General features: G+C 47.2%; 1 protein-coding gene across 5 annotated transcripts in view; it reads left to right on the plus strand.

Annotated features, from left to right (window-relative positions):
- SGMS1 (sphingomyelin synthase 1) overlaps positions 1 to 21,949 on the plus strand; it is a 231,329-nt gene extending 209,380 nt beyond the window's left edge. For all 5 annotated transcript variants that reach the window (XM_029931707.1, XM_029931708.1, XM_029931710.1 and 2 more), the window contains 4 exons: positions 3,450 to 3,567; positions 16,516 to 16,669; positions 19,352 to 19,518; positions 20,203 to 21,949. In XM_029931707.1, the coding sequence (XP_029787567.1) occupies positions 3,450 to 3,567; positions 16,516 to 16,669; positions 19,352 to 19,518; positions 20,203 to 20,382 (619 nt within the window). In that variant the 3' untranslated portion in view covers positions 20,383 to 21,949. The remainder of the gene's footprint in view (positions 1 to 3,449; positions 3,568 to 16,515; positions 16,670 to 19,351; positions 19,519 to 20,202) is intronic.
- Positions 21,950 to 26,495: the final 4,546 nt, after the last annotated feature.

Below are 26,495 nucleotides of genomic sequence, written 5' to 3' on the forward strand. Positions count from 1 at the left end.
CATCCACTTTGCTACAAATGGCCATATTTCCTTCTTTCTCATTGCCATGTAGTACTCTGTTGTGTATATAAACCACATCTTCTTGATCCATTCATCAGGTGATGGACATTTAGGCTCTTTCCATGTTTTGGCTATTGTTGAAAGTGCTGCTGTGAACATTGGGGTACATGTGCCCCTATGCATCAGCACTTTTGTATCCCTTGGGTAAATTCCTAGCAGTGCTATTGCTGGGTCATAGGGGAGTTCTATTGATAGTTTTTTGAGGAACCTCCACACTGTTTTCCAGAGTGGCTGCACCAGTTTGCATTCCCACCAGTAGTGTAGGAGGGTGCCCGTTTCTCCACATCCTTGCCAGCATTTATAGTCTCTTGATTTGTTCATTTTAGCCACTCTGACTGGTGTGAGGTGGTATCTCAGTGTGGTTTTGATTTGTATTTCCCTGATGCTGAGTGATGCTGAGCATCATTTCATGTGCCTGTTGGCCGTCTGGATGTCCTTTTTGGAGAAGTGTCTATTCATGTCTTCTGCCCATTTCTTCATTGGATTACTGGGCTAGTATCCAAAATCTACTTTAAACCTTTTTAAAGAACACATCTGGAACTTGTATCATCCTGATTCTAGTATATGTGCTGCTGGGGTGAGCACACACATCTTAAACTTGTAAACCTCTAAGTAAGTAAAAAATTCTAATGTGTGAAATTTTTGATTAAGGAAATCAGTGCCTTAAGTACATACACTTCTTTGAAACACTTTCATTACCTACTTTTTTAAGTTTGTGGGGGGAGATCCTGGCTTAACATTATATATTGAAGATACTCTAAGATTAATTTTTGAAAGATTAAGTGATTCTTACAGCCGCTTTCAACTTGTGACCTTGTCAATACTGATAAAGTCACAAGATACATTCATTTGGTTTTTTTCACTTAAAGTCAAAGAGTAAATGCGACTGAATTCTCAGTGTTTGTTACTTTTAATTTTTGTTTTATTTTTCAAAGGTTACTTTTTTTTTTTTTTTTTTTTTGAGAGAAAAAGAGAGCACGAATGAGGAGGAACAGAGAGAGAAGGAGAGAGAGAATCCTAAGCAGGCTCCAGGCTCAGTGTGGAGCCCAATGTGGGGCTCAATCTAATGACTATAGGACCATGACCTGAGCCTAAATCAAGAGTTGGATGCTTAACTGTTTGAACCACCCAGGCGCCCCTTATTTAATTCCTTTTTAAGTCCTGGAGTGCCTGGGTGGCTCAGTTGGTTGGGCCTCCAACTTCAAGCTGAGGTCATGATCTCGTGGTTTGTGAGTTTGAGCCCTGCATTGGGCTGTGTGCTGACAACGCAGAGCCTGGAACCTGCTTTGGATTCTGTGTCTCCCTCTCTTTCTTTGCTCCTCCCCTGCTTGCGCACATGCACACGCGCGCGCTCTCTCTCTGTCTCTCTCTCACCCAGAAATGAATAAATATTTAAAAATTCTTTAATATTTTAAGAATTGTAATTGTTACCCAAATTAACTGATAGCAGTCACTTTGTCTTCCCCTAAAGAAATAAACAGATCTAGATAAACAGTTTTGTGTCTTAGGTCTTTCTTGTGTTCTTCAAATGAAGTTGCAAATAATTTTGGTTTGTTTGGGTGGGTGGCTAGAGAAGGCCTTTCCTTCTGAAGAAAGATAATCTTTATGTCTCACAATGTACAATTCACTTTGGTGTTTCAAGTATTCTTGGTCAGACAGTTATGGGGTTCATATTATCCTCTAGCATTGTCCTTCTTTGTGTTGTGTGCTTTTTGTCTCACTGAGAGGCACATGCCTTTACAAGACAGCTTTACGCTGGATAAATTCTTGCGCTTGGAGTTGGCATGCACAGCTTTGCTGAGAGAAAGTAACACCTCCTCTGTGGGGAGCGATTCTGACCCAGTTTCTGAAATCTGGGTGAGGGGGGTAAAACACCAGACCCCGTCCATACATCCAAAGAAACCTACACCGACAGGTGCAGTTAGGAATGAAAGGCCAGTGCAGTCACGTGGGTTATTCATTTTTAATTTCTTTATTCACACCGCTGACCCATTATTGAACCCATTAACTTTTGTTCTTCTCATTAACCCCAAAAATACTGATGACACCAAGTACTCTTTCTAGTCTGCACTGCAATAGGAATATGCATCCTGCCTAAGAATCCAGTAACACTGCAGAGTGGCTGAAGGCCACTTTCTGAGAGGAAAGCCTGTCCCACATGTGTCAGATTTTATGTGTTTAACTCCGGCTGCCCCAGGCCAAGGAAACTCTTGAACAGCTCATGGCAGAGAAGGAGGAGCCCACAGGATGGTGATCCTGGCCTTTGGAAGAACAGGGTAGGGGCGCCTGGGTGGCTCAGTCAGTTAAGTGTCCAGCTTCAGCTCAGGTCATGACCTCACGGTTCGTGAGTTCAAGCCCCATGTCAGGCTCTGCACTGACAGCTAGCTCAGAGCCTGGAGCCTGCTTCAGATTCTGTGTCTCCCTCTTTCTCTGACCTTCCCCTGCTCGCACTGTCTCTCTCTCTCAAAAATAAATAAAAAACATTAAAAAAATTTTTTTAAAAAAGGAAGAACAGGGTAGACTAGACGTAAGATGGGAGGGAATGTTTCTGTCCAAGGACACCCTGAAGTCAGTACAAGTTAATTTCACAGAAGGTGACCTGTGTGGACCTTGATGCCGGAAGCTCTCAAACTCGGTACTCCATGCACGTGTTCTCGGGTGATCCCTCAGAAAGGCTCACGGCTCTGTATCTATTCCCTGCTTGTTTTGTCATCCATCCACATAACCATCGTGCGCGTGTGACAGGGGCTTTCCAATACAGGATTTCTGACGTCATGACCCCAGGTTTACAGATTCAGAGAGCGTGAGTCAGGGATGTCCATGGCCTGACCCACGGCCACATGGTTCGGAAACAGAGAGAGGCGGGGTCACATGCTACCTGCGGTCTCTCAGACAGGCTCTTTACTTTGATGTTCTGCTTTCTCAGATAGTAGCGAAGAGAATCCATTTCTGGGATGTACGTGTGAAACTGTTCAGAGTCCTTGACCCATTCCTTGTCAGAAAAATTTTGAACTCACACTTTAGTGTCATTTCAGTTTTATGGCAGAAGAGACTCCCTGCATTTAACCAGAGACACTGAGTCAGCTGTGGTGGGTCAGAATGGGCCCTGCTTACACATCAGGTGAACGTCTGCTCAGGTCTAAGGCCTCAAAAAGCCTAATTAATAGCAATAGAGAGCATTTTAAACTCTCTGGGCCAGTTAATAGCAAAAATAAAAAACCACAACATCCTTCTTAAAATCTTCACCTTGATCTATCAGCTTTGGCTACAAGATTCTTTTACCAGGCCCCCAAGTAACTCTGGGGTTGGCTGGTTGGGTCGGGTCACGGAGAACTGAAATTAACCTGCATAGTTTCATGACTGAGTGCCCTGTTTTTCCCCTTTTCCAGGTCTATTATTAGCAGAAGATTCTTCTGCATCGTCGGCACACTGTACCTCTATCGGTGTATCACGATGTACGTCACCACACTCCCAGTGCCCGGCATGCATTTCAACTGCTCTCCGAAGGTAAACCTTCGCTCCTTGTGATTTTCCCTTTCTCCCTGTCTGTCCTCTTGCCCAGGGGTCCTTTGACTAAGGCCGGAGGTAGAAGTTTCTTTAGAAGATGGTCAAGGCACCCCGGCCGCGTCAGGGCCTGTCCCTGAGCCTCCCGCCCCCTCCTGCATGCCTCCTCGCCCCAGCAGTGCTCCGCTCGCAGCGTCTGTGGTCTAGTGAGTGTGCGGTGGCGGGGAGGGGGGGCGTGCAGCACTGAGCTATGTGTGTGACTGCAGCTCTTTGGATTTCCTGCCAAACTTGTATCACCTCCCTTGACACGGATCCAAGAGCTTTTACATGCTTTTTCCCTCTCTTGGATGGAAAGTTGGGCTTCCAGTGATATTTTTGTCTTCTTTCTATTAATCCCTGCAGTAGTCATCTCGAAGGGCAGAGCGGAGACGCTGTCCCTGTCCCCTCGCCCCCCCTTCCCCCACCAGAACAGGATCGCTGCTCCCGGAGGCGCGTGTGGCCCTATTGATCTCTGGTGGCACAGAGTCCTTTCCTAAAATAAACTCCATTCCTCTCTTGTGGTCTATGTTTTTCCACCAGGTTTACAAAATACCCTTTACCTTTCAGTGCTTCCAACTAGGGAGATCACCAGAACTTTTGAAATAATAGCAGAAGATTGAGGTTTTGCAATGTTGCCTTGTACCAAAGCGCTAATGCAGTAAGAAGAGGCTGGTGTCGCAGTTAGGTTGGGAGAAAGTACGGAATGCCCTGATGTGTTTGGAATGATTTCTTTGCACCACACTCATGTTGGTAAAATGCCCAGGTTCTTTCAGCTCCCTCCCCTTTTACATGTGTTCTTTCTAGAAGAGTCTCTGTTGGAGCTGTGAGAGAGAACTGAAAAATGTATTGGGTTTTTGCAGTGGTGTCGATCTCATTTGACAGTTTGGATCCCTTTAAATTATGTGCTTACTTATTGGCTCCGCTTCCTTCTAAGACTTAGGGGTGTGCTCCGGAGGATAGCTGGTCCCCAGCTTTTCTCTTCCTCCATGTTCACTTCAGACGTTGCTCTGGAGAAGCTGCCTCAGGCACGAGTGGTCCCAGCTTCCGCTCCCCCCTCACAGCGGCCCCACGTCCCTCTACCTTCCGTCTCGTCCCCTCTGCCCCCCAGGAAGCCGGCCTCGCATCTTCTGCAGCCTCCGTGAAACCCCTTGAGCGCTTCCGGGGCTGCTGGGCTGTAGGACGGATCTTACAGTGAGGCTCTGGCGATGTGTGCAGACTCTGGGTGGGAGGCCGGCTTGAGGAGCAGCGCGTTCCCAGCACTAGGCCGACAGCGGAGGATGCATTCGCCTAAGTTGAGTTTAGCTTCTCAGAAGAAGTTTGTGCGCGTCGGGCAGTGCCTCGAGCAGGGAGCATGGCTCCGGGTTAGGTGGATGTGCAGTCTGGCCAGACCCACAGACCCGGATCCGCTGTGAAGGGTCGTGCTGCGTGGCCGCGCTCTCTGCTCTGGTCCCTACTCTGCTTTTCCTTGTAGTCTCTCTCTGCCATCCCGTGCAGGCCGGCGAGCCCACGCCCGGGCCCCTGGTACCCACACTCTGCCTGAGTCATCAGCAAATCTAGCCAAGGTCCCGTGGCTGTAAATAGTTGTGGTTTTTCCTGGTAGAGACCGAGGTCACAGCAGGAACTGTGCACAGAAATACAAAACACAACCCAAATGTGCCTCTGGTTTATGGTGTGGCCAGAAATCCCAGCTGGGGCCATCCCTCCTGATGGGACATTTATAAACTGGGGCTTTTTAAATAAAAGAACACAGGAGGGAATGAAACTTGAGCACAGCTTAGCAACAGTAACTGGTTAAAATGTGTTAAATTGAATTACTTCTTTTGTAGAACAGGCTCTTGGAAGAAGAGATTCAGAAAACATTTTTTATTCCAAAACTGTTCATACACATCTCCAAGAGTAGAGAGCCTCATGTCTGGAAGCTGTACTTACCCAATGCCCAGACTCTGTGGTTATCAAGATTGGCTATGCTAGCTTCATCTCATTTTAATTCAAAGTATTTAAAAAATTTAAAAAATATGTTTTGTAATGTGTTTTATTTATTTTGGGAGAATGAGAGTGAGAGCATGAGCCGGGGAGGGGCAGAGAGAGAGAGGGAGACACAGAATCTGAAACAGGCTCTGGGCTCTGGGCTGTCAGCACAGAGCCTGATGCGGGCCTAGACCTCACAAGCCATGAGATCGTGACCTTAGCTGAAGTCAGACACTTAAATGACTGAGCCACTCGGGTGCCCCTTGAAGTATTTTAAAACAGACCTCAGACAATGCCATTTCATGGCTACATACTTCAGTATGCACCTGAAAAGTTTGGGCATTTTTCTTTTTTATAACTTTCATGCTGTTGTCACAGTCAACATGATAAACTGTAATTCTTTGATATCGACGGTTCCTAGTTAACACCAGCTGTCCTGTGGGGGCACTCCACATTCTGGATCTACCCGGTTTTCCTTGATAGTGTCAATGAGCCATTTTTTCTCCTCCATTTTATCTCTAAATATAAAGTTGGCTCTGGAGACTTGATTCCAGTTCAGTCGTAACTGCGTCAGCAGGAGCGGTCCCCAGGAGAAAGGGAATGATTGCTGAGGCTGGACGGAGAAGTCAGGGAGGCTGTGGAGGCCAGAGTCGCTCTAGTGTGGCAGGCCAAGCTCGAAGAAGCCGAGTGGTCAGTCAAGGGCTGGAACAGCGTCAGAAGGGGAAAAGGGGGCGCTAGAGGGGGACCCTGGGTCCCAGCGCTGCCCACGGCTCACCAGGATTGAAAGGCGCTCCAGGAAGGGACCCCGTGCCGTGCTATGTGTGGTCCCTTCATTGCTCCTCCTCCCTCTCAGTCTCCCCCTGAGCCATTGCACAGAGAGGGGCCTTCTCACCCCGTAAGAGTACAAACCGACTGGGTAACGAGTGGCAGGAAGAACTGAGGTCAGAGCTAGGAAGATCTCACACAACAGCTTCCCAGCCCTGGACAGTTGCATTGACCTTACCTCAGTACCTCGGTTTCCTTAATGGCCACAGGGTGCTGAGTGACACTTTGTGGGTCTGTCTGAAGGAGCTCTGGGGGAGACGGTGGCACGTAGGGGTCTGATGGTGGAAAATGCTAAATGAAGGGTTATCGTCACCGTGCTTCAGCCCTACACCCTCCCCGGTCTGGTGCACATTTCACACGTGCGGTGATCATGTGCAGGCGTGTGTGGTGATCGTGTCCAGGCATGTGCAGTGACCCTGTGCGGTGATTGTGTGCGGGCGTGTGCGGTGATTGTGTGCGGGCGTGTGCGATGAAGAGGGGAGGAAGCAGGAGCAGCCTCCCCTGGTGTCCCCCCGCCAGAGCTGAGCCCCCTCGGAGATGTGCAGAGGGGAGTCGGCATGTTCAGCCGCTCGACGAGGAGTTCCTGGGACGCACATGTCCTGTGGCCTAGCGGACACAAGCTGGCCTGACACCGCCTTTGGCCCCGTTAACATCCTCAGAGCTTTCCTGCCAGGAGCACATGAACCAACTAGAACACAGCCTCCTGTCCTCTTGTTCCCGCCATTTCAGATTCAGTTTTAAAAAAGAAACAGAAAGGCAGAAATACTTGCGAATTCCGGGGTGTCCTTAGCTCTCTGTAGGCTGGCTTGCTCTGACTGTCGGAGCAAAGGAAGACCGCCTGGGGCCCTAGGTCTGCACGCAGCCTAGAGCTGGCGGAGGAGACGCCGTGGGCTGTTTTCAGCTCTCCCTCCAGTAACCGTGAGAGGGACTCCGTGGCTGAGATCAGGGTGAGGTGGGTGCTGGGTTTTGCTGTGTGTGGTCTCCATGGTGATGTTGGAACAGAAAGGGTCATGGTCACGTCATAGCACGGGCACTGAGTTGGCTGGGCCCGTGATCTGACATGGCATCTTCAGGGACGTGGGTCTCTTGAACTGGGAAGAGCTCTTGTGTTTCATTCCCCCCCCCCCCCCCGCCTCATGCACTTGAACATGGCCCGCTGTGGGACAGGCTGTGTTTGGGTGGCACTTGGAGTTCACTGTTCAGCGGCAGAGACAGAACGACCTCCGTGCTCTCCCTGCCCGCATCCTGGGAACCAGAAGGGTCCAAGCTTCTCCTCCAGCCCGCGGCCGAGCCGTGGAGGCCCCACCTCGCTCTGCAGGACCTTGCAGCCTCTTCTGGTGCTTTTTTGGGTTCTCAGGTGGCCCCCCGAGTGGCAGGCAGCCCTGCATGCTCACCAGTCCCGGGTCCTCGTTGGCTATGAGAACATGGCCTGCGTCCATTACCAAAGTAGCTGCATGTCCTTCTGTGGAATCGTGTGGACCTTTAATAGTGTGCGATTTCACCTAGTTTTCTGGTTGCTGCCCCATTTCTTACCGTCACTGTGACCCTCCTTTCCTTTCCTTTTCACTTTTAACTACTTGCAGGTAATTTCTAGAACCTTCCCCATCCCAAGGCTCTTCCTGTGTCTGGCTCCACTGTTCTTTTTTTCAGGGACCAAAAAAAAAAAAAAAAAGAAAAAAAGAAATGCACTGAATTGTTTCTTCTCTCTTAAAAAGATTTTTTCCCATTGTAAAGGAACTATACATTTATTATAGATACACTGAAAAAAATACAGCAAGAGGAAAGTTTTTACAGTCAGTGAGTCCTGTTTACTGTGAATGTTTCCGTATGGTTGTTAGTCCTTTATGCATCTTCGTTTCACGTGTTTCTGATTGTGCATTCTGTGCCTTTATTCCTGTTTCCTTACAGTTTACCCTTGGCACGGTTTTACGTGATGTTATAAGCTTTAGAGTTTCTACGTGGTTGTATTTAAGGAAACCTCATCAGGGAGCCCCACTCTCCCGGGCTGTGAGGCAGGGAGATCATTTCCTGAACAGGCGTTTCTAGAGCACCTGCCCTGTGTGAGGTGATTTGAGGATACACAGATCGATACCACAGGGGTTCCCCTGGGTACCTAGTGGATCACCCTGACCTGCCTGTGGCCCCCTCAGAAGGAAGCAGACTCTGCTGGGTGTTGGCCATCCCCGCCAGGTCTCATAGGGACGACTAGGAGTTTGCCAGCTGGAGTCAAGATGCAGAAAAGTGTAGAGGTGGTCTGGGGAAGGGGGTGTCCCTGTGCAGGGGACCCAGTGGCACGTGGGCAGGGATGGAGCCAGAGAGGCCCTATGGGCAGACTTGGGGGTCTTGTCACCCTTCCGAGGAGCTAGGCTATAGGGGACAGCATAGCAGGAGGAGTGTGAGGTGGCCACCTGTGTCCCTTCGAGGGGCGCTCCAGCTCTCTCGGAGTGGGGGAGGACAGAGGACTTGTCCTGGTGCCGGATGCCAGGTCCCTGTTATGAACACCCTGTTCTCATTCAGCCATCCTGGGGGGGTAGGGGGGGACTTGCAGTTGGTTCATGGCTGCACCCCTGCCTGCTGTCTCCCAGATACCATCGGTCTTTGGTGATGGGGCAGGGAGTCTAGCCACGTCTCTGTCTGGTCATGAGGGAGGCCATGAGGCCATGTTGCCACCATGGCCTGAATAAGAGGTGAGGCAGAGAGGGCCATGACTGGAGGACACTGGCACAGGTGGCAGATTTTCCACATGGCAGTAGCCATCTAGAGGGAGATCACCAGGCTCAGAGAGCGCTCTGCTGGCACCCCAGGGTGCCCCACAGGTGGCGGCGGATGGGTCTCCATGAAGCATTTTCTACCGTGTCAGAGTATGGGCAGGTGGACGGAGGGACTCCTATCCTGAGGGAGGGGTCCCAGAGCTGCCGGGCCACCACAGGCCAGGGCCTCCCCTTGAGAAGCCTTATTCCCTGCTGGAGAGTTTCCCACCCGACATGTCTGAGATAATTGCAGTATCACAGTGAAATAATGACAGTAGTTGATTATAACACATTAGTTAAAAAAAAAGTTGAGGGAGAAAAAGGCAAAAGAAAATCACCATTTGCGACAAGTACAGTCAAAATTTAAGCAGAAGCCATTATTGGTGTTGAGGCCATTGGGCAAAAGGTTGGGGGCATAATACTTAACTAATTTAGAAAAGACACAAACTGCTTATTAATTACACAGGCAGAAGTGTGTATTCAGTGGAGAAACCCGGCAGGCACTCCTGTAGCCAAGTGATCAAACCAGTCACAGGACAAATGATGGGAGATGCTTTTCACTGTGATGAGTGGAGAAGGGCCCGTCATTTCTGTAATATTCCTGCCAATAACATTTCACCTGAATTTGAACATAAACAATCTGATAAACCCAAATGAATGGACATTCTATAAAGAAACGAGGCTAGACTTCAAAAATATCAGTGTCATAAAAACAAAGACTGAGAAACTAGCAGACTGGGAGGAATTAAGACTGTGACAAGTGTCCTCACTGTGTATCCTCCAATCGGACCCTCAACTGGGGCATAAGATGCAGAGACGTCCTAACTGGGGCTGTACTGCCTCGTAGTTAACATTTAGGAGTGTGACGGTGGAGAAACGTGTCCTAGCACATTCAGCTTGTTCTCAGCTGGTCCAGGAAAGAGGGAGAACGAAGCATCGGTGGCCACACATTGGTGATGGATGGGTCTATGTGAAGAGCATGTGGGTTTCACCAGACACACGATTCCTGCCTAAGTGGCTTGACTTAGGGGTTTCTGATTTTGCAGTGATACAGTTAGTGCATTTTCCATTTAACATTTTCAGCTCACTATGGGTTTATCAGGAGGTGGTATAGTCGAGGAGATCCGTATTTTTCTTTAGATTTAGAGATTTTCCTAACAAACACGTGAGGGAGTTTTCTTATAACGTTTTGCTTTGTGAACAGGTGAGCCTAAAGGATCTCCCAACGCTAAAGGCAAATGTAATTTTGTTAAAGGATAATCAGTGCCTTGCTGAAATACTGGATTTATTTAATGCAACAAATAAGAACATGGGAAATCTGTAACTAGCCTTTATTTAAGACTTTATGAAGCTTTGATAAGTCCCTTACTAGGGTCCATGAAAAGAATACCGAAGTTTTTGTGGGGAGAAAGGGAGGCTGGTTGGGCATTTCGTGTTTTATCGATGATAATTAGACTGTGCCCCCACAAAATTAAAAAAAAAAACAAAAAACAACCTGCCTAGTATTACAATGGATGGGTACAAGTGATAATGGAGAGGTGCAGAGAGCCAGACCCTTCAGAACCTAATGGAGGGAAACTTCTTTTTAGAAGTTGCCTAAGTGAGTTGTGAGAGGGCATGTAGTGAGATCAATCCACTTGAGATCCATTGAGGTGGATGCAGTATTTGTGGGTGGAATGAAGCAGTTACCATGTGGAGGAAATGTTCAGAAAGTGCCTTGTAACTAGAGACGAGTCGGTGAGGGCCATGTGGACAGCCACCCCGGTCGCTTGCTGGGTGCTGGCGTGGCGTTGTCCCCGAAGGATGGGCTCGTTGCCGCACTGCCTGAAGTTTGGACGTGCTTTGCAGCAGAGTGGGCACTTGTAGCCCAGCCCCCCTCACTTTGGCCATCAGGGCCGTGGGCAAGGAGAGATTGCTCTTGCCATCTTCCAGATGAGAGAACGCGGAGGCTGCACTGGGCAGAGCGTTCATCCAGAGCCCTCTGCACACTTGACCCCAACCCGGGGCTTGTTGCGCCGATGCAGGCAGACTCAGAGACGTTGGAGCACCCCTCCAGCAGGGTACAGCACAGTCCAGGGCCAGGAAAGTCAAGGGCAGATGGGAAACACCTTGTTTGAGAAGGCGGAAAACATGCCCTTGGTTTGTGAAAGACTTCCATGAGAACAACTTTTATAGAAAGGGGAAAGTTTGATTTAAATGGGAAAAAAAACAAAACCTTATGGGAAAGTGGATCTTTAGCGAGGACTCCTGTGCACCTGCGTGGAAATGGCTTGTGTAAAGTGCACCGGATTTCATGAGAACAACCACCACACCCTGCAGAGACTGTGCAGCCTTTGTCATTGGAGGGGGTGTTGGCGACAACAGCAGGCTCTCTGTAGGGATAGCTTAGGGGAGAGGCGAGGTGGGATCTGACCCCAGCTGACTCAGTGTGTGAAACAGAAAGAGGCTCTCTGTTGATTTGCTCATCTGTGAAATGGGCATCATAACCTCTGCACCAACCACCCGACAGGCTTGTGAGGATACGACCGGATCATTAGTGGGAAAGCTCGGTGGAAAGTTGGCATCTCTGTCCCCACGGAAGCTAAGGTTTTTGTACACAAAACCACCCTGTCACCACTCCCTTTTTCCTGCCCGCTCACGCGGTGGTAAGACGGTGTGAAAAATCGTGTGGGGCAGGAGTATGGAATCACGTTCTCGTGACTCCTGTTAGTTCTAATGGACCCATCACTGGTTGGGAGGGCCGCCTGCTGGATGACATGCCGGGAGTGGATGTGTGGGGCTCCGTCGGGAGGGCGTGGAGCTGAGGGGAAACCGCAGGGTAGAGCAAGTGTTTCTCAGAGGCAGGTGCTTGGGACGCGGTTGGCAGGGACGCCACCAGTACTTCTGCATCTTGAGGCTTAGTTCCTTGGTGGGTCTGTCCTGTGGTTGGGACAGCTTTCGTGGCTTGTTGTCAATGAGAGTGACTTTTCTCTTTGCCAGTAAGGTTGTTCTTCAGGAATGGGACAAAAAGTTATTTGTCCTGATGATGGTAGGTAGAGTCACTGAATGAATGAATGAATGAAAGAGTAATTTGAGAGACACCTGGCTGCAATGTTTTGCAGTGGGTCATGATCACAGGGCGTTAGCTCTGAACATCTAATAGTACCAGGCTGCTGGAGAAAAGTGACCCAGGTCCTGCCTTATGCAAACTTGCATGATCACCGAGGAAAAGTTACACTGTATGTATCCAGATCCTGGTTTATGCAAACTTGGGGGGACTGGCTGTGTGTAGGAGGCATGCAGTGTCTCCGATAGTAGGAGATGGAATCCCAGGACTTGAGTCCCCTTCCCAGCTGCAACACGGGGCAGCCGGAGGATAGGACCTGCCGTGCTGATTTTCCAGGGCTTCTGCAAGGTGAAGCCGTGGTAGGAGGCAAGGACTATACTCAGCATTTCTGCTTGAGAACTCACTTGCAGCCATTCATCATGGGTAGACTGAAGCCATTGGTTTACACAGCATTATTTGATGAGCTTTGGTTCCAGGTTTGCCCTCTTGGGCCAATAGGGGGTGAATGTCCCTGCTCTTCAGATGCAGTGAAGAGAAAAGACAAGTACACTAGACCGCGGGCAAACCAAATGATGGTGAATGACTTCTCGTCAGAGCGCTGTGTTAGCACTGCAAGAAACGAGGAAACCCACTTTTTAATAGCCGGAGACTGGCTGGTTTCTAACTGTACTGAACACTGTACAGAATGTTCACAGCAGCTTTCCGAGGATGCTGAAGGATGGTAGCAGGCAGATTGGGGAAGAAACTAAAGAAGTATGAGAGATGGGACCAGAGTTCCTGTTTTTTCTTCTATATTCTCTTCCCATGTGTCCTGCCTGCACTCGAAAGCAGCCAACCTCTCACAACTGCAGACTTCCAAAAGAATCCCTCTCTTTCTAGCCCGAGAAGTGGGAGTAGAAGTTTCTTTGGGACAGACACTGGGAGAAATCCCACCAGCTTCCATCAAAACCCTGTTAACATGTAGTTTGTACATTCTAGGTGTTTCCTGTGCGTGCCTTTAAAAAACATAGTTAATTATTCCAAATGTTTTGTTCTTTCTGCAACAAGAGACAGTATTTATGATACAAACTTACTACACAGGCATCATAAACTGATTTTGTTCTTAATTTATTCAACAATCGTAGCCTGGGTCCATGCGTTTGAATCACTGTCGTGTGAGTCCAGCCAGTCGCCTCAGATTCTGGCTCAGTGGGTCCGAGAATCATTTACAGGGACTCCCGATGTTGCCAGTACCTGCCGGCCTGGGCTTTGAGTAGCAAGCGAGCAGTTATTTAATAACCATTCCTGGTTAGATTGTTTCCACTCTGTTCCTTCTGTAAAGAACATTATAGTGGGGTATTTGTACCTAAAGCTTTCATTTCCATTTGGGATCATTTCTTTTTGATTGCGTCTGTGACTCAGTGACAGAGAGTCATAGGCAGTGCTGTTTGGACTGCTGGTCAGTATCAATGATGATTTTTGCAGGGGAATTTTGCCGATGGTAATAACGCTATTGCTCCCCAAGCGGGAGACGAGGAAGGCAAGGGTTAGGTGGGTCTGGCCGCCTCAGGTCACCAGCCAAGTGGGAGAGCCCAGCCTGCCCCCCCGCCACAGCTGACGGCTGCATTCTGCACGTCCCCTCCACGTCACCCAGCCATGGTACCCACCCAGCCCCCCACGGCCAGCGTCCGTTACTCTGCTAACTTGATATGGGAGCAACGAGCTCCTATAAATGTCATGTCTGTTTGTATGTTTGTTCCACAGTTTCCATGCCCCCCACCAGTCCTCTCCTTCATCCTCTGATATATTTTCTCTCCTACATTCCTCTTATATACTTGATTTATGTGTTCCGTGTCCATGAAGATGTTAACTGGTTTCCACTCCAGTTGTTTTGCAACACGTCTTTTACTTTGTTTGCTTTTTTTCTTGTTAAACATAAATAAACATTTTCATGTGGCCATAACCATCTCTTTCCTTTCCTTGTTTCTCACTAAGCTTGAAGAGACTGCCCCTCCCAGAGGTTTGACAGCTATGGAAAGAGATTTTTTAAAAGAAAGCTTAGGTGTTTTAAGGGTGCTTGTAAGAAATGCAGCCTTAATTTTTGGCTATTTTTTTTTTCTTGATGCTGTGTTTACCTGGTAATTTCTCCCTCCTCTTGACGTGTACAGGTTCCCCACAAATATTTTCATGCTAAAATGGGAGGGCAAATTATGGGGTGATGGTACCTGAAAATAGGATTTCTAGTTTAAAAAACACAGAGTTTTTGGAAAGACAATCTGAAATAAAGTGAAAAGCTACCCAGGCTTTTTTTTTTTTTTTTGCCATAGTTTTTTTTCTTCATATTCTTCATTGTTATGATAGAACTGGACCCAGCTTTGAATTTAAATCTTTTGAAAAAGTTCTATCATGTTTATTACATACATGCAATTTTAATTTTTTTAATGTTTTTTATTTATTTTTGAGAGACAGAGAGAGAGAGAGCATGAGCAGGTGAGGGTCAGAGAGAGAGGGAGACACAGAATCTGAAGCAGGCTCCAGGCTCTGAGCTGGCAGCACAGAGCCCGACGCGGGGCTCGAACCCACAGATGGCAAGATCATGACCTGAGCTGAAATCGGATGCTTAACTGACTGAGCCACCCAGGCGCCCCTTTGTTTTTTTTAAATTGCATGTATGGGGGCGCCTGGGTGGCTCAGTCGGTTAAGTGTCTGACTTCAGCTCAGGTCATAATCTCACGGTTCGTGAGTTCCAGCCCCACATCGGGCTCTGTGCTGACAGTTCAGAGCCTGTGAGCCTGCTCTGGATTCTGCGTCTCCCTATTTCTCTCTGCCCATCCCTTGCACTGTCTTTCTAAAAATAAACATTAAAAAAATGTTTTTAAACAAAATGGTTCTACGCAACTTTCACAACACGTAATAGCTGCCCCCTCCCTCCTCCACCCCCACCCCCACCTCCAGTTCTGACCCAACTCTACCCCACGGTGCTAACCTGCTTTCAATAATTTTAACTGAATCTGGTGGTACTTTCCTTCATAACTTTTTACTTTTAACAGAGGGGGTGTGTGTGTGTGTGTGTGTGTGTGTGTGTGTGTGTGTGTGTATGTATTACCCTGTAGTCTGTAAAGGACATGGCAGTTCCGTTTCTCTGTTTTTCTGATGGAAGTCTTATTATTGACCTCCTACCAGGAAGGCCCAGAGGGAGGGTCCTCAGCGCCCCAGCCCCCTCCCCTGGCACAAGTTCTATACCTCCCCCTGGGCGCACACACCCGCCCACTCCCGCCACCCCCTACAGTGGCGGTCTTGCTTCCTGTCCCTCTTCCCAGTCTGGCTTTCTGTTCTGATTACACTCCACACTCCGTGCTCACATTATTAGTTTGTAAATGCTCTTTGTAGCCAGCTCATGTCATTTCCTGTAATTACTCTTCTGCACAATATTTTGTTTCCTGGAGAGTTAGTGATTGCCTTGCTTTCTGCTTTCCTAGTGTTCTGTGTGCACACTCACCCCCTATGGTTTCACCTGCCCACAGGCGACCCGCCTCGGGCTCACTGTCCAGGCTCGCAGCCCCTCGGCTCTGCCTTCACTGATGTCCTAGCAAATCCCATCTGTTTTTTTTCCTGCTCTCTCTGCTTTACAAAGCATATCCTGTCTAGTTCCCTGAAGAGTATGTAGGTGGTAAATACTGTGAAATCTTGTGAAAATGGCTTTAGTCTGTCCTGTACTGTAGGCTTGCTTAGTTGTATGGCTGGGCAGAGGGTGCTAAGCTGAAAATCATTTTCCCATGGAACTTGGAGGCATTTTTCCAAAGCCTTCTTTTTTCAGAGATTGTTTTTGAAAAAGCCTGACTCTTGATATTTTGTATTAAGGTTGTTTGTTTGTGTTTTTTATAAATACATCATGACTTTAATTTTAATGTTTACTTATTTTTGAGAGAGAGAGTGTAAGCAGGGGAGGGGCAGAGAGAAAGGGAGACGCAGAATTCACAGCAGTTGGACGCTCAACTGACTAAACCACCCAGGCACCCCTCATTATTTTTCGAACATAATGAAAGTTATGGCCATCAGCAGCTCACTGCCCCTCTAGCCCTCTCCCCTCCTTGGAGGCCCAACCCCCTGATCACCAGGTTGGCTCTCCTGGTATCTGACCTTCCGGGCTTTCCGAGGACCACCGTGTTAACATGCCCTTGGGTGTGGGTGAAAGCAGCTGGTGAGGAATAACCAGCCTCAGAGGGCGAAGGCCAAGGCCAAGTATGTGTTTCTCAGTATTGCAAAGCCTTGCCCTGACCCTAGGTGGGAATCCCAGCACTTTGGTGTGGACTAACCTTGACTCTTGTTTCTCTTTCCCACCAGCTTTTTGGAGACTGGGAAGCCCAGGTGCGGAGGATAATGAAGCTCATTGCAGGTGGTGGCCTGTCCATCACCGGCTCTCACCACCTGTGCGGGGACTACCTGTACAGTGGCCACACAGTCATGCTCACGCTCACCTACCTATTTATCAAAGAGTGTAAGTCCAGGACAGCCCTCCGGCGGCGTCTGCCCCGCTTCCCCCCCCCCCCCCCCGCCTGTGGACAGTCCTGAGGCGAGGCTCCTGGGGTGACGTGTCACCTCCAGTGTCAGTGGATCACTCAGGCCACATCCCGGCCACAGAAAAGCTCGTGAGCCCAGCCTGGGGGGATGCAGTGCAGCCCATGTGTCCATGTGTCCCACGTGGAGTATGGGGGTCTGTGGGCTCAGGGGCACTAAATGACGCAGGCGCTGAATGAGAATGTCCTGTAAAAGGTACTTAGGAGGCCTGGGGGCTCAGGCGGTTAAGCCTCCGTCTCTTGATTTCATCTCAGGCCATGATCTCATGGTTCGTGGATTTGAGCCCCTCATCAAGCTCTGTGCTGACAGCGTGGAGCCTGCTTGGGATTCTCTCTCTCCCTCTCTCTCTGCCCCTCCCCCACTCACTCTGTCTCTCTCGAAACAAATAAATTTTTTAAAAACTACCTAAAATAAAATTTTTAATGTACTTAAAATATTTTATTATTGAACACTCAAAAAAGTATATACCCGTGTCCCCTGCTCAGATTTTAATAGATACTAACATTTACCATATCTGTTTCAGATAACCCTTTAAAAAGAAAATAAAATGGTAATATATGATTAAGACGGTTCACACCTTCTTTCCCATTTTCCTCTGTCATTTCCACACATTTTGCGACTTGCCCGTCATGGCATTGTGGTTTCTAAAGTTTACATAAATGGTACGATGCATGCATCTGGTCTTCCGCCCCTTTTCCCTCGGATGGTTTGTGAGACGGGAGGCTCTGGGGCGGGGGAAGGGGTCGCCAGGAGTGGGGTGGGGGGGTGCAAGGAAGTGGGAGCCCCAGGGCCTGGGGTCGCAGCCAGGGGGCCCCTGCTGGTTGTACTCTAAAGGCCGTGAGGTCTTAGCCTTGAAAGAAGCCCAGCCATGTCAGGAAACTCGAGGACTCGGCTCTCCCCCAGCTCTGTGACCCTGGGGGAAGACATTAACCTCCCTAAGTCTATGGCCAAGGGACAGGATGTAAAACTTAAAACGGATGACATGTCCGGACCCTAACAGGTGTGTGGAGAATGAATGGTAGGTGCTTCCTTGTGTTGTTAGGATATCGAGACAGATTTTCCCGGGGATGGGATATGGCGCCCCCTGCCCTGACCACTCCATTTAGAGTCGCAAACCTCCCTCCCCTTCTCGGTTTCTGATCCTGCTTCTATTCAACTGTATTTTTTTTCATAACATTTAACACCTTCTAACACAGTGTGAAGTCTCCTTCTTTATTATAATTATTTTGCATTGTCTTTCCTCTGTCCCAGGAAGGGATTTACCCCAACAAAGATTGGCTCTTCACCCATTTCGTTTGTTGATCGCTGTAGCCAGAGCATTTCCTGTCCCGGGCACATAGTAGATGTTCAATAAATAACTGGTTAAACGAATGACTAGTTCTCCCACCCAGTGAGAAGCCAATTAAGAGTCTGAACTTTCCCCCTGGGTAGGGAGGATCAATCACATTCAAATGACATTCTTGTGTAAAATTTCAGACCCTCTTCTGCCCATTCTTTGAGAATGCAAGGTAGGAAGGCCTGCATGAATAGAGAATAGAGACTTTGATGGTCTCCTCAGGAGCCTTCCAAATCGAGGGACAGACAGGTTGGTCTGACCCTGCCCTGCCTTTGAATGCACTTCAAAATTCCCTAGCATTTGGATTCTTTCTTATTTCTGTTTGAGAACTGAAATTTCAAACTCCCAAACAGTTTCAGATTAGTGTATAGTCTCAGAGCTTGCAAAGAAGACAGTTGGATCAATTATGATTGCCTAGTCTGTGTGTAAGCATCTATAGACCAAAACATATTAATTTTTATTTGGAGCCTTAACTCAAAATTATTTATAAGTAAGTTGAATGAAATGTCAGAGGATAGCCTTTTTTTTTTTAGTAGAGCATGATGTGTTATTTTCTCAGTTGTCCTTTTAAACCGTCTTTATATGTGAATCAAGCAATAGCCAAATATAAATTATAATTGCTAATTGAGTCACTTCATAAAATAAGTTGCTTCCATACTATTTTTTTTTATGTTTGTTTGTTTATTTTTGAGAGACAGAGCACAAGCAGGGGAGGGGCAGAGAGAGAGGGAGGCACAGAATCCGAAGCAGGATCCAGGCTCTGAGCTGTCAGCACAGAGCCCAACGTGGTGCTCCAACTCGAAAACCGTGAGATCATGACCTGAGCCAAAGTCGGATGCTTAACCGACTGAAGCACGCAGGCGCCCCAGTTTATGTAACTTTTTTTAATGTTTATTTATTTTTGAGAAAGAGAGACAAAGAATGCAAATGGGGGAGGGACAGAGAGAGGGGAGACACAGAATAGGAAACAGGCTCCAGGCTCTGTGCTGTCAGCACAGAGCCCAGCAGGGGGCTTGAACTTGGAAGCTGTGAGAACATGACCTGAGCGGAAGTCGGATGCTCAACCGACTGAACCCTGCCAGGTGCCCCAAGCTGCCTACATTCTAATCTTGATTACATATAAACTAAAACCCTTAAATCGCAGCACAAACGATCTGTTCCCAGAAGGAAGGATCAGAGTAGCTGGACTCAGAAGCGGTGCCAGAGGTGCGGTTGGGAGCCCTGCGTGGTACTTGAGTAACAGGCTGTTGTCTCTCCCCTTTCCAGACTCCCCTCGGCGGCTGTGGTGGTACCACTGGGTGTGCTGGCTCCTCAGCGTGGCGGGGGTCTTCTGCATCCTCCTGGCACATGACCACTACACCGTGGACGTGGTGGTGGCCTACTACGTCACCACAAGGCTCTTCTGGTGGTATCACACCATGGCCAATCAGCAAGTGAGCTTCTCCTTGCCAGATTGCAGCCCCTCCTGCTCCTGGCCTGGCCGTGGCACATGGGGGGTGACAGGGGCCCAGAGAGCCACAGATAGCTTAGGTCTCTCCCCTGAGAGGGCTAGGCAGCAAGGATTACATCGTCTTCTGTGACCCTGACCCACTTGAGAACAGAAAGTGAGCAAGAAACGTTAGTGCTGTGACACGGAGATGGCATCCTTCTAGAGCAAGTGCCGCCTTCCAGCTGCCCCTGACCAGTGCTTTCCAAGCTGTGCCCACCTGCTGCCTGATTGGCGGCGCTCCCCCTCTCCTGCCCTGGGCCTATGGGCAGCCGGACACTTAGGCCATCACAGAGGAGTAACGGAGACACTAGCTGGGTCGCGCGTTTGCGCACCAGGGATGCAGTCGGCCTCGTGGGTTCCGTGCGCTCCCAGAGCTGGAGTTCTTTGCTCTCCTGCTGGGGGTGGGGGGTGGGGGGCCAGCCCTGGTTAGCAAAGGAGTGCAGAGTGGGGGGGTGTGTGTGAAACTGGGGGACGTGGGGGGCGCAGGGCAGGCCTGGGGTCCTTTGAGAATTTTAACTGGGGGACTCCATCCTCCTCACGTGGAAGATTATTAGAGAAGAATGTGCATTCCTTTGGGGACCCATGAACCGCTCCCCCTTAACTGGGTGTCCTGTCCTTGTCGCCGTAGGTGCTCAAAGAAGCTTCCCAGACGAACCTCCTGGCCCGGGTGTGGTGGTACAGGCCCTTCCAGTACTTCGAGAAGAACGTGCAGGGGATCGTGCCTCGCTCCTACCACTGGCCCTTCCCCTGGCCTGCGCTCCACCTCAGCAGGCAAGTGAGGTACAGCCGCTTGGTGAGCGACACGTAGCGGCAGCACCACGTGGGGCACGAGGACGCCCTCCAAGTGCGGAGACCTCCAAGGGGAGCAGACGCTGTCAACAGACATCTCCCGACCCTGTTACCTTTCCGCCGTTCCCTTGACTTAACCTATTGAGTTACCTGGTCAGCACTGTGATCTTTCTTTCTCTCCAAAGGACCTGCGTTGGACAACAATAAAGAAAATGTCACCTGTCACGCACTGTACACATTTCCTGTCCATCAGTCCGGGGTTCCGCATAACCTGGCGTCACCACGTTCCTTTGTATACGATGCAACAGCATAAATACAAGCTTTTATATCATCAGTTCTGGTCTTTCCAGTCACATCTGGAAAATAAAGCGTATTATTTTCTTGGGAAAACATACTTTTCATATCTCTTGCCCCAAAGATTGGGCTGTAAGCCATTTTCTAGCAAATGTCTCTATGAAGGTTTCTAAGCACCTGACTGGGGTTCAATTCTGAAATCTTTCTACCTGTTGCACCGCTATTCAAATAAAAAAATGACAGACACAGAAAGGTTTGGTAACTTTGGGTTTTGTAAAAATCAGAGAGAGTGTGTCAAAAAGTGCAAAAAAAAAAAAGATTCTGTTATAAAGTGATTTTCTAAGTATTTCCTAACTTTATTTTTCAAAATGATGTTATGAAAACCAAATTTCAAGATTTTTACATGTCAGAGAGAAGAGAGTTAAAATTTAAAAATGCTTCTTGGGAGAGAAATTTGTCTATGTTTCTAGTGCCTTTCTTGTCTTGATTGTATGGTCTGTAGGCAATCTTAAATGTTTTTATTTAAAACAAAATACTCCATGAAAATATAAATGTATGTATACACTACTAAATTTTGCATTTATAGCTAAATTAAATCCGAAGACTGCTTTATGGTTTTTAAATCGCTGTGGATTAACGGATGGGGGAGTTAATTAGAAAATCCGAGCCCTGTTCCCATATTGTGAACAGGCAGCAATGACATGTACCACTTAAATTATTTTATCGTCTATTTGGTAGTGCGATTTTAACTATACAATGAAAACAGCCATGAACACTTTGTTTTTAAAAAGAGAGTTTTGAAAACGATCACTTAACTAAAACTTGAAAGCTATAAATTAGTTATCCATATTCTCATGACAATTTTGTTGGTGAACAACAAAAACAGAGATCTATTTCTTTAAAATATATTTGTGCAGAAACTGCATGTAACTGTAAGTTTTACTCCTAACAGAAGTATGTTTGGGGAAGTATTCTATTCCATACTTGCCAATGTGGAGAACAAAATAGTTTTTTAAGAATGAAGAAGTATATACACCATTCTGTATTTTACGTGCAGCAGAATTATCTTCCGTAGGGTTTTTTTTTTTTTTTTTGGTGTATTCACAAGGTGATATTTGTATTGTAAAACAATAATGGTGAAGGAAATAAAAAGGCTTTTAAAATTTTGTTTGTTTTAAATATTTGTAAAGTTGTTATTATTCCAGAGAGTATACTGATATCTTAACAGCTTACCTAGACCATAAATTAATCAAAATGCACTTTTTAATAAAACCTGATACTTAAAATATAAATGGCTGTTATTCCTGATGTGTTCACACCCTTCACAGAGGTCGTAAACAAAGTCATTAAAGCAAGGTAGAAATTGAGTTGTGGGATTTCCTTGTGGAGTTTGTTTGAGATGGGCCTCCAGTGAGCATGTTTCTTTCCCCTTGAGATTTCTTAAAATGTGTGAGTGTTTGTGGTTTGGTTTTGTTTTGTTTTTCAAAAACATATTGAAAGAATCAGAGCGGTAAGTTAAATTCAAAATGCAGACCGCCTTGCCAGAGATGTAAAACTGGTAAAGTGTCCTGCGTGGGGCTTCAGACATGCGTCACTCAGACCAGAATTCTCGGATCTGCTTCCAGCGCAGCCTCTGACACGCTTGGAGCCTTGAGCAGGTGTTGGGTATCAAAAGGAAAAGTAACTCGAGTAAAGAAAACGCATTACTGGTACGTGCTGAAAATTGGATCTTTTTTCCCAAGTCAAAGCATTTTTATGAAAAAAAAAAAAAAAAAAAGATGGACTAGTACAGGCTTGCATACTACATTAGACACTAAGACATTCACTCACTGATTACCCTTCATGCCTCACTGCACCAGGTCATGAATGGACGTACCCTGTGGCCCCCGGGTCTGAAGATCCCAGGAAGGACAGGAACCTCATGTTCTGGAGAATTGCAAGTCACTTGATGATGACAGCCTGAGTGAGGACATGTGCTTCTCTGTCCTATCCTTTGGTAGGACAGTACCTCCTACGGACAGTAGCTCCTTTATTTGGCTCTCCTTAGGAGCTGGGCATTCTTCACACGCAGCATCTTGTTAACCGGCACACAGACATGAGGTTAATGATTACCCCATCTTGTGGCAGGTGACTCAGGTGTGGGAAAAACCTCCCAAGGTCATGCGACTGTAAGTGGTGAAAATCTGATTGGAGTTCAGGTCTCCACCCTCTTCTCACCTCCCTGCGCTCCCCCAAATACTGTGAGTGTTCATAAATTCTTCTGTAGGAGTCAGCAGTGAGAGACATGGGTGCCTGCTGTGGTAGGGCCATGCAGAATGGCCCTTCCTACGACCTGAATACCAGGAAATCCACATCATGAGGTATGAGAGATCAATTTTGCCAGTTCTCTAATTGCTGAATGTTTCATTTGCCTCCCAAGCAAACACCTAAGTTGATCGATGTGATAAAGATCTCATAAACTTTATAAATATCACATAAAATGAGAATCCCTCCTTGCTTTAATTTGACCACCATTGTACAAAAAGTCAACCAGGTGTTGAATTAACCTTCAGGAAGTAGAATATGCTACTTGGGTCCCATTATACTGATGTCCTTTATTTTTCTTTCCCTTTGGTCTGTAAACTCATTCTGAACAAATCAAGCCTTGAATTTTTGCCTTTCAGCACCTTAAAATCCTTATGTGTCTGCTGGTTCAGAGTACAAGTCATGAGAAAATTAAGCGAGGCCTGCTGGGTCTAGACTCCCTTGAGGTCAGAGGTGGGCATGGTCCTCGAGAGACAGCCCGAGTGAGAGAACGTTGCCTGAAGCTGGATGAGGGAGGAACAGGACTGGAGGTGTGAGGCAAAGCATTCTGGGTGGCAGGACAGCCTGGCTTCCCATTGGTGAAGATAACGAGTGAGGGTTTATCACGTGAGTTAACACGTGTTGCATGAATGAGGAATCCTTAAGAGTTCGTGAGTGCTGGCATTGCACTGGTATCCTTCAGCATCTAGTGACCGAGCAGGTTTAGAAATGCCCTTGAGAATTTGTGGTGTGTGAAACACAGCAGCCGACAGGCAACACTTGATCCACAGGAATAGTACTTATTTAGAAGAAGCATTCACCATCAACACACCGTAGTTGGTGAGTGCAGATTGGAGAGTCGAGATTCTTGGGGGCAGGCTTACTAAAGATTTGAAGACAGAGATCAATGAGATAGGCAGACTCGCATGTTTTACCTAGTTAAATAAAGGGGAGGGGGCGCCTGCGTGGCTCAGTCAAGCATCTGACTTCGGCTCAGGTCATGACCTCCTGGGTTGTGGGTTTGAGCCCCACGTCAGGCTCTGTGCTGACAGCTCAGAGCCTGGAGCCTGCTTTCGGTTCTGTGCCTCCCTCTCTCTCTGCCCCTCCCCTGCTCATACCCTGTCTCTCTTCTCTCATAAACATTTTTTAAAAATTTAAAAATCTCTGCCCCACCCCCACTTGCACTCTCTCTTCTCTCATAAACAAATATTTTTTAAAAATTTTCTTAATTAAAAGTAATTCAGAGGCTGTCCAGCCCCAGTGTCCAGGTTCCTGTGTTGAAGGGTGTGTAGGGTGTGGCTTCAGGTGAACCCACAAGGCATTCTTGCTGGTGAGGATAGGGAAGGTTCTGATGCTCCAGAAGGGGCCAGCCCAGAGTCCCGTCCCAGCCCCGAGGTGGCCTGGAGCCACGTGTGTTTTGATGCTCTCTTGTTAGATACATAGACATTAAAATTGCTGTCTTCTTGGAGATTTAACCCCTTTATCATTACGCCCTCTCTCTATTCCTGATGATAGTCCTTGTGAAGTCTGCTTTGTCTGAAATGAAAATAATGACTCCAGCGTCTTCTGATTAGTGTTAGCATGGTATATGTCTTTCTCTACTCCTTTATTTTTTACCTCTCTGGATCTTTATATTTAAAATGGGTTTCTTATAGACAGAATATATAGACAGAAGAACATCTTGTTTTTAATCTCTTCTGATGATTTCTGTCTTTTTATTGATATATTTAGGCCTTTCACATTTAAAGTACAACTGATACACAGTTGACCTTCGAACAACACAGGTTTGAACCAAGCAGGCCCACTTATACATGGATTTTTTTTCAATAAATACAGTACTATAAATGTATTTTCTGATTTTCTTAATATCTTCTTTTCACTAGCTTTATTCTTTTTTTTTAAAGTTTATTTATTTTAAGAGAGAGAGAAAGAGAGAGAGAGAGAGAGAGAGAATCCCAAGCAGGCTCTGCACTGCAAGTGCAGAGCCCAATGCAGGGCTCGAACTCACGAACCATAAGATCATGACCTGAGCTGAAACCAAGAGTCAGATGGCCAACCAACTGAGCCACCCAGGTGCCCCTCTCTAGCTTTATTCTAGGAATTCACTATATAGAATACAAAATATGTGTTAATAAACTGTTATTGATAAGGCTTCTGGTCAACAGTAGGCTATTAGTAGGTAAATTTGGGAGGAATCAAAATTATATGTGGATTGTTGACTCGTCCACCACTCCCACCAGCAGCTCATTTAAGTTTCCACATAAATGTGCCTTCTAATTTATGGCTTCAAATGTCTTCTCCAGATCATAGCACATCTCAGCTGTGACTCTGGATGCACCTGTCTCTCCAGAATTGGGGATTGTTGTTGGACCCTTTGACCCCAATCCTGTGATGGCTTCAAGAAAAATCATTTTTCAATGTGTCCAACCTTTTCTAGTTGTAAGGATAGGACCAGTGACTCAACTCCCATGTCTCCCAAGCATGTTGAAGATGAAACCAGAAGCCCTTGGTGACCCAGCTTTTGTGGTCAAATAAATCTGGGAGACAATGACTAAGCAGTTATCTCTAGAGTATCCTTAATGTCTGGACATACAAATTTGTGTCCTAACCACAAATGAAGAACTAAAACTAAAAATGGCTGGTAGAGTCCACCATAATGACTTTCAATTCTCCACACAAGAGGTGTCCAGAAGAATGTGAGGATAATTAACACTGGACTGGGGGACGGATGGCATACATGCAGGTGTCTTAACTGTGAGCTTACCCACCAAAGCCTTTGATGTGCCCTCCCACAGAGGACCTAGGATGCAGCCGAACACTAAAGCAAAGCCCAAACTCCAGAGTAGCCTGAATGACTTTCCCTCTCTTTCTTTCTTTGGACTGTTCTAGTTGTTGGTTGTCTGTGAGTGCTGTGGCATATCTAGGCTGGTCCCTGGGAAACAATTGCCAAGGATGTTGGTTAGTAACAAATACGACTGCTTGTGAGGAACTTTAAGAGAAAATGTCCCATACCTACAGTCCAGAATGTTTGGTCCATTTATATCCAAGTGTTTACAGTAGATCCTGTTGGGTTAGTCAATTTCCTCTCTCTCTCCTCTCTCCCTGGCTTGAACGAAGATAAGTTCTAAATAGTTTTACTTGGTTACTCAAAGCCTTCTTCAGTGTAAGTAGGAAATACAGCAAGTGATATTCTTGTAGTTTTCCCAGTCCGCATTCTACCAAGAACCTCAACCAGAGTATCGACCTTACCTTTATTTTATACCAAGAGCTTTGTCCAACTCCTCTCTCAAGAGTTGGAGTCTAAGATGCAGTAGCACTTGAGGAGATGCAATTTGTCAAGTTCAAACACAAACAGAGGGCAGTTCCTGAAAGAACATGAATCATTTAGGCCAGCGTGACAGGTTACATGTGTGGTGGTGTAATGTGGAGCAATGATGAGGCACACATACAAGTTCTGTGCTCAGTAAACAACCACTGGCATTATGGAGTGGGAAATGAAAGAGCGAGAGAAAGAGAGATGAAAACGGGGCCCCTGGGAGCCAAGGAAGAAGTCGT

The sequence above is a fragment of the Suricata suricatta genome, chromosome 2 (genome assembly GCF_006229205.1).
Source record: "Suricata suricatta isolate VVHF042 chromosome 2, meerkat_22Aug2017_6uvM2_HiC, whole genome shotgun sequence".
NCBI lineage: Eukaryota > Metazoa > Chordata > Mammalia > Carnivora > Herpestidae > Suricata > Suricata suricatta.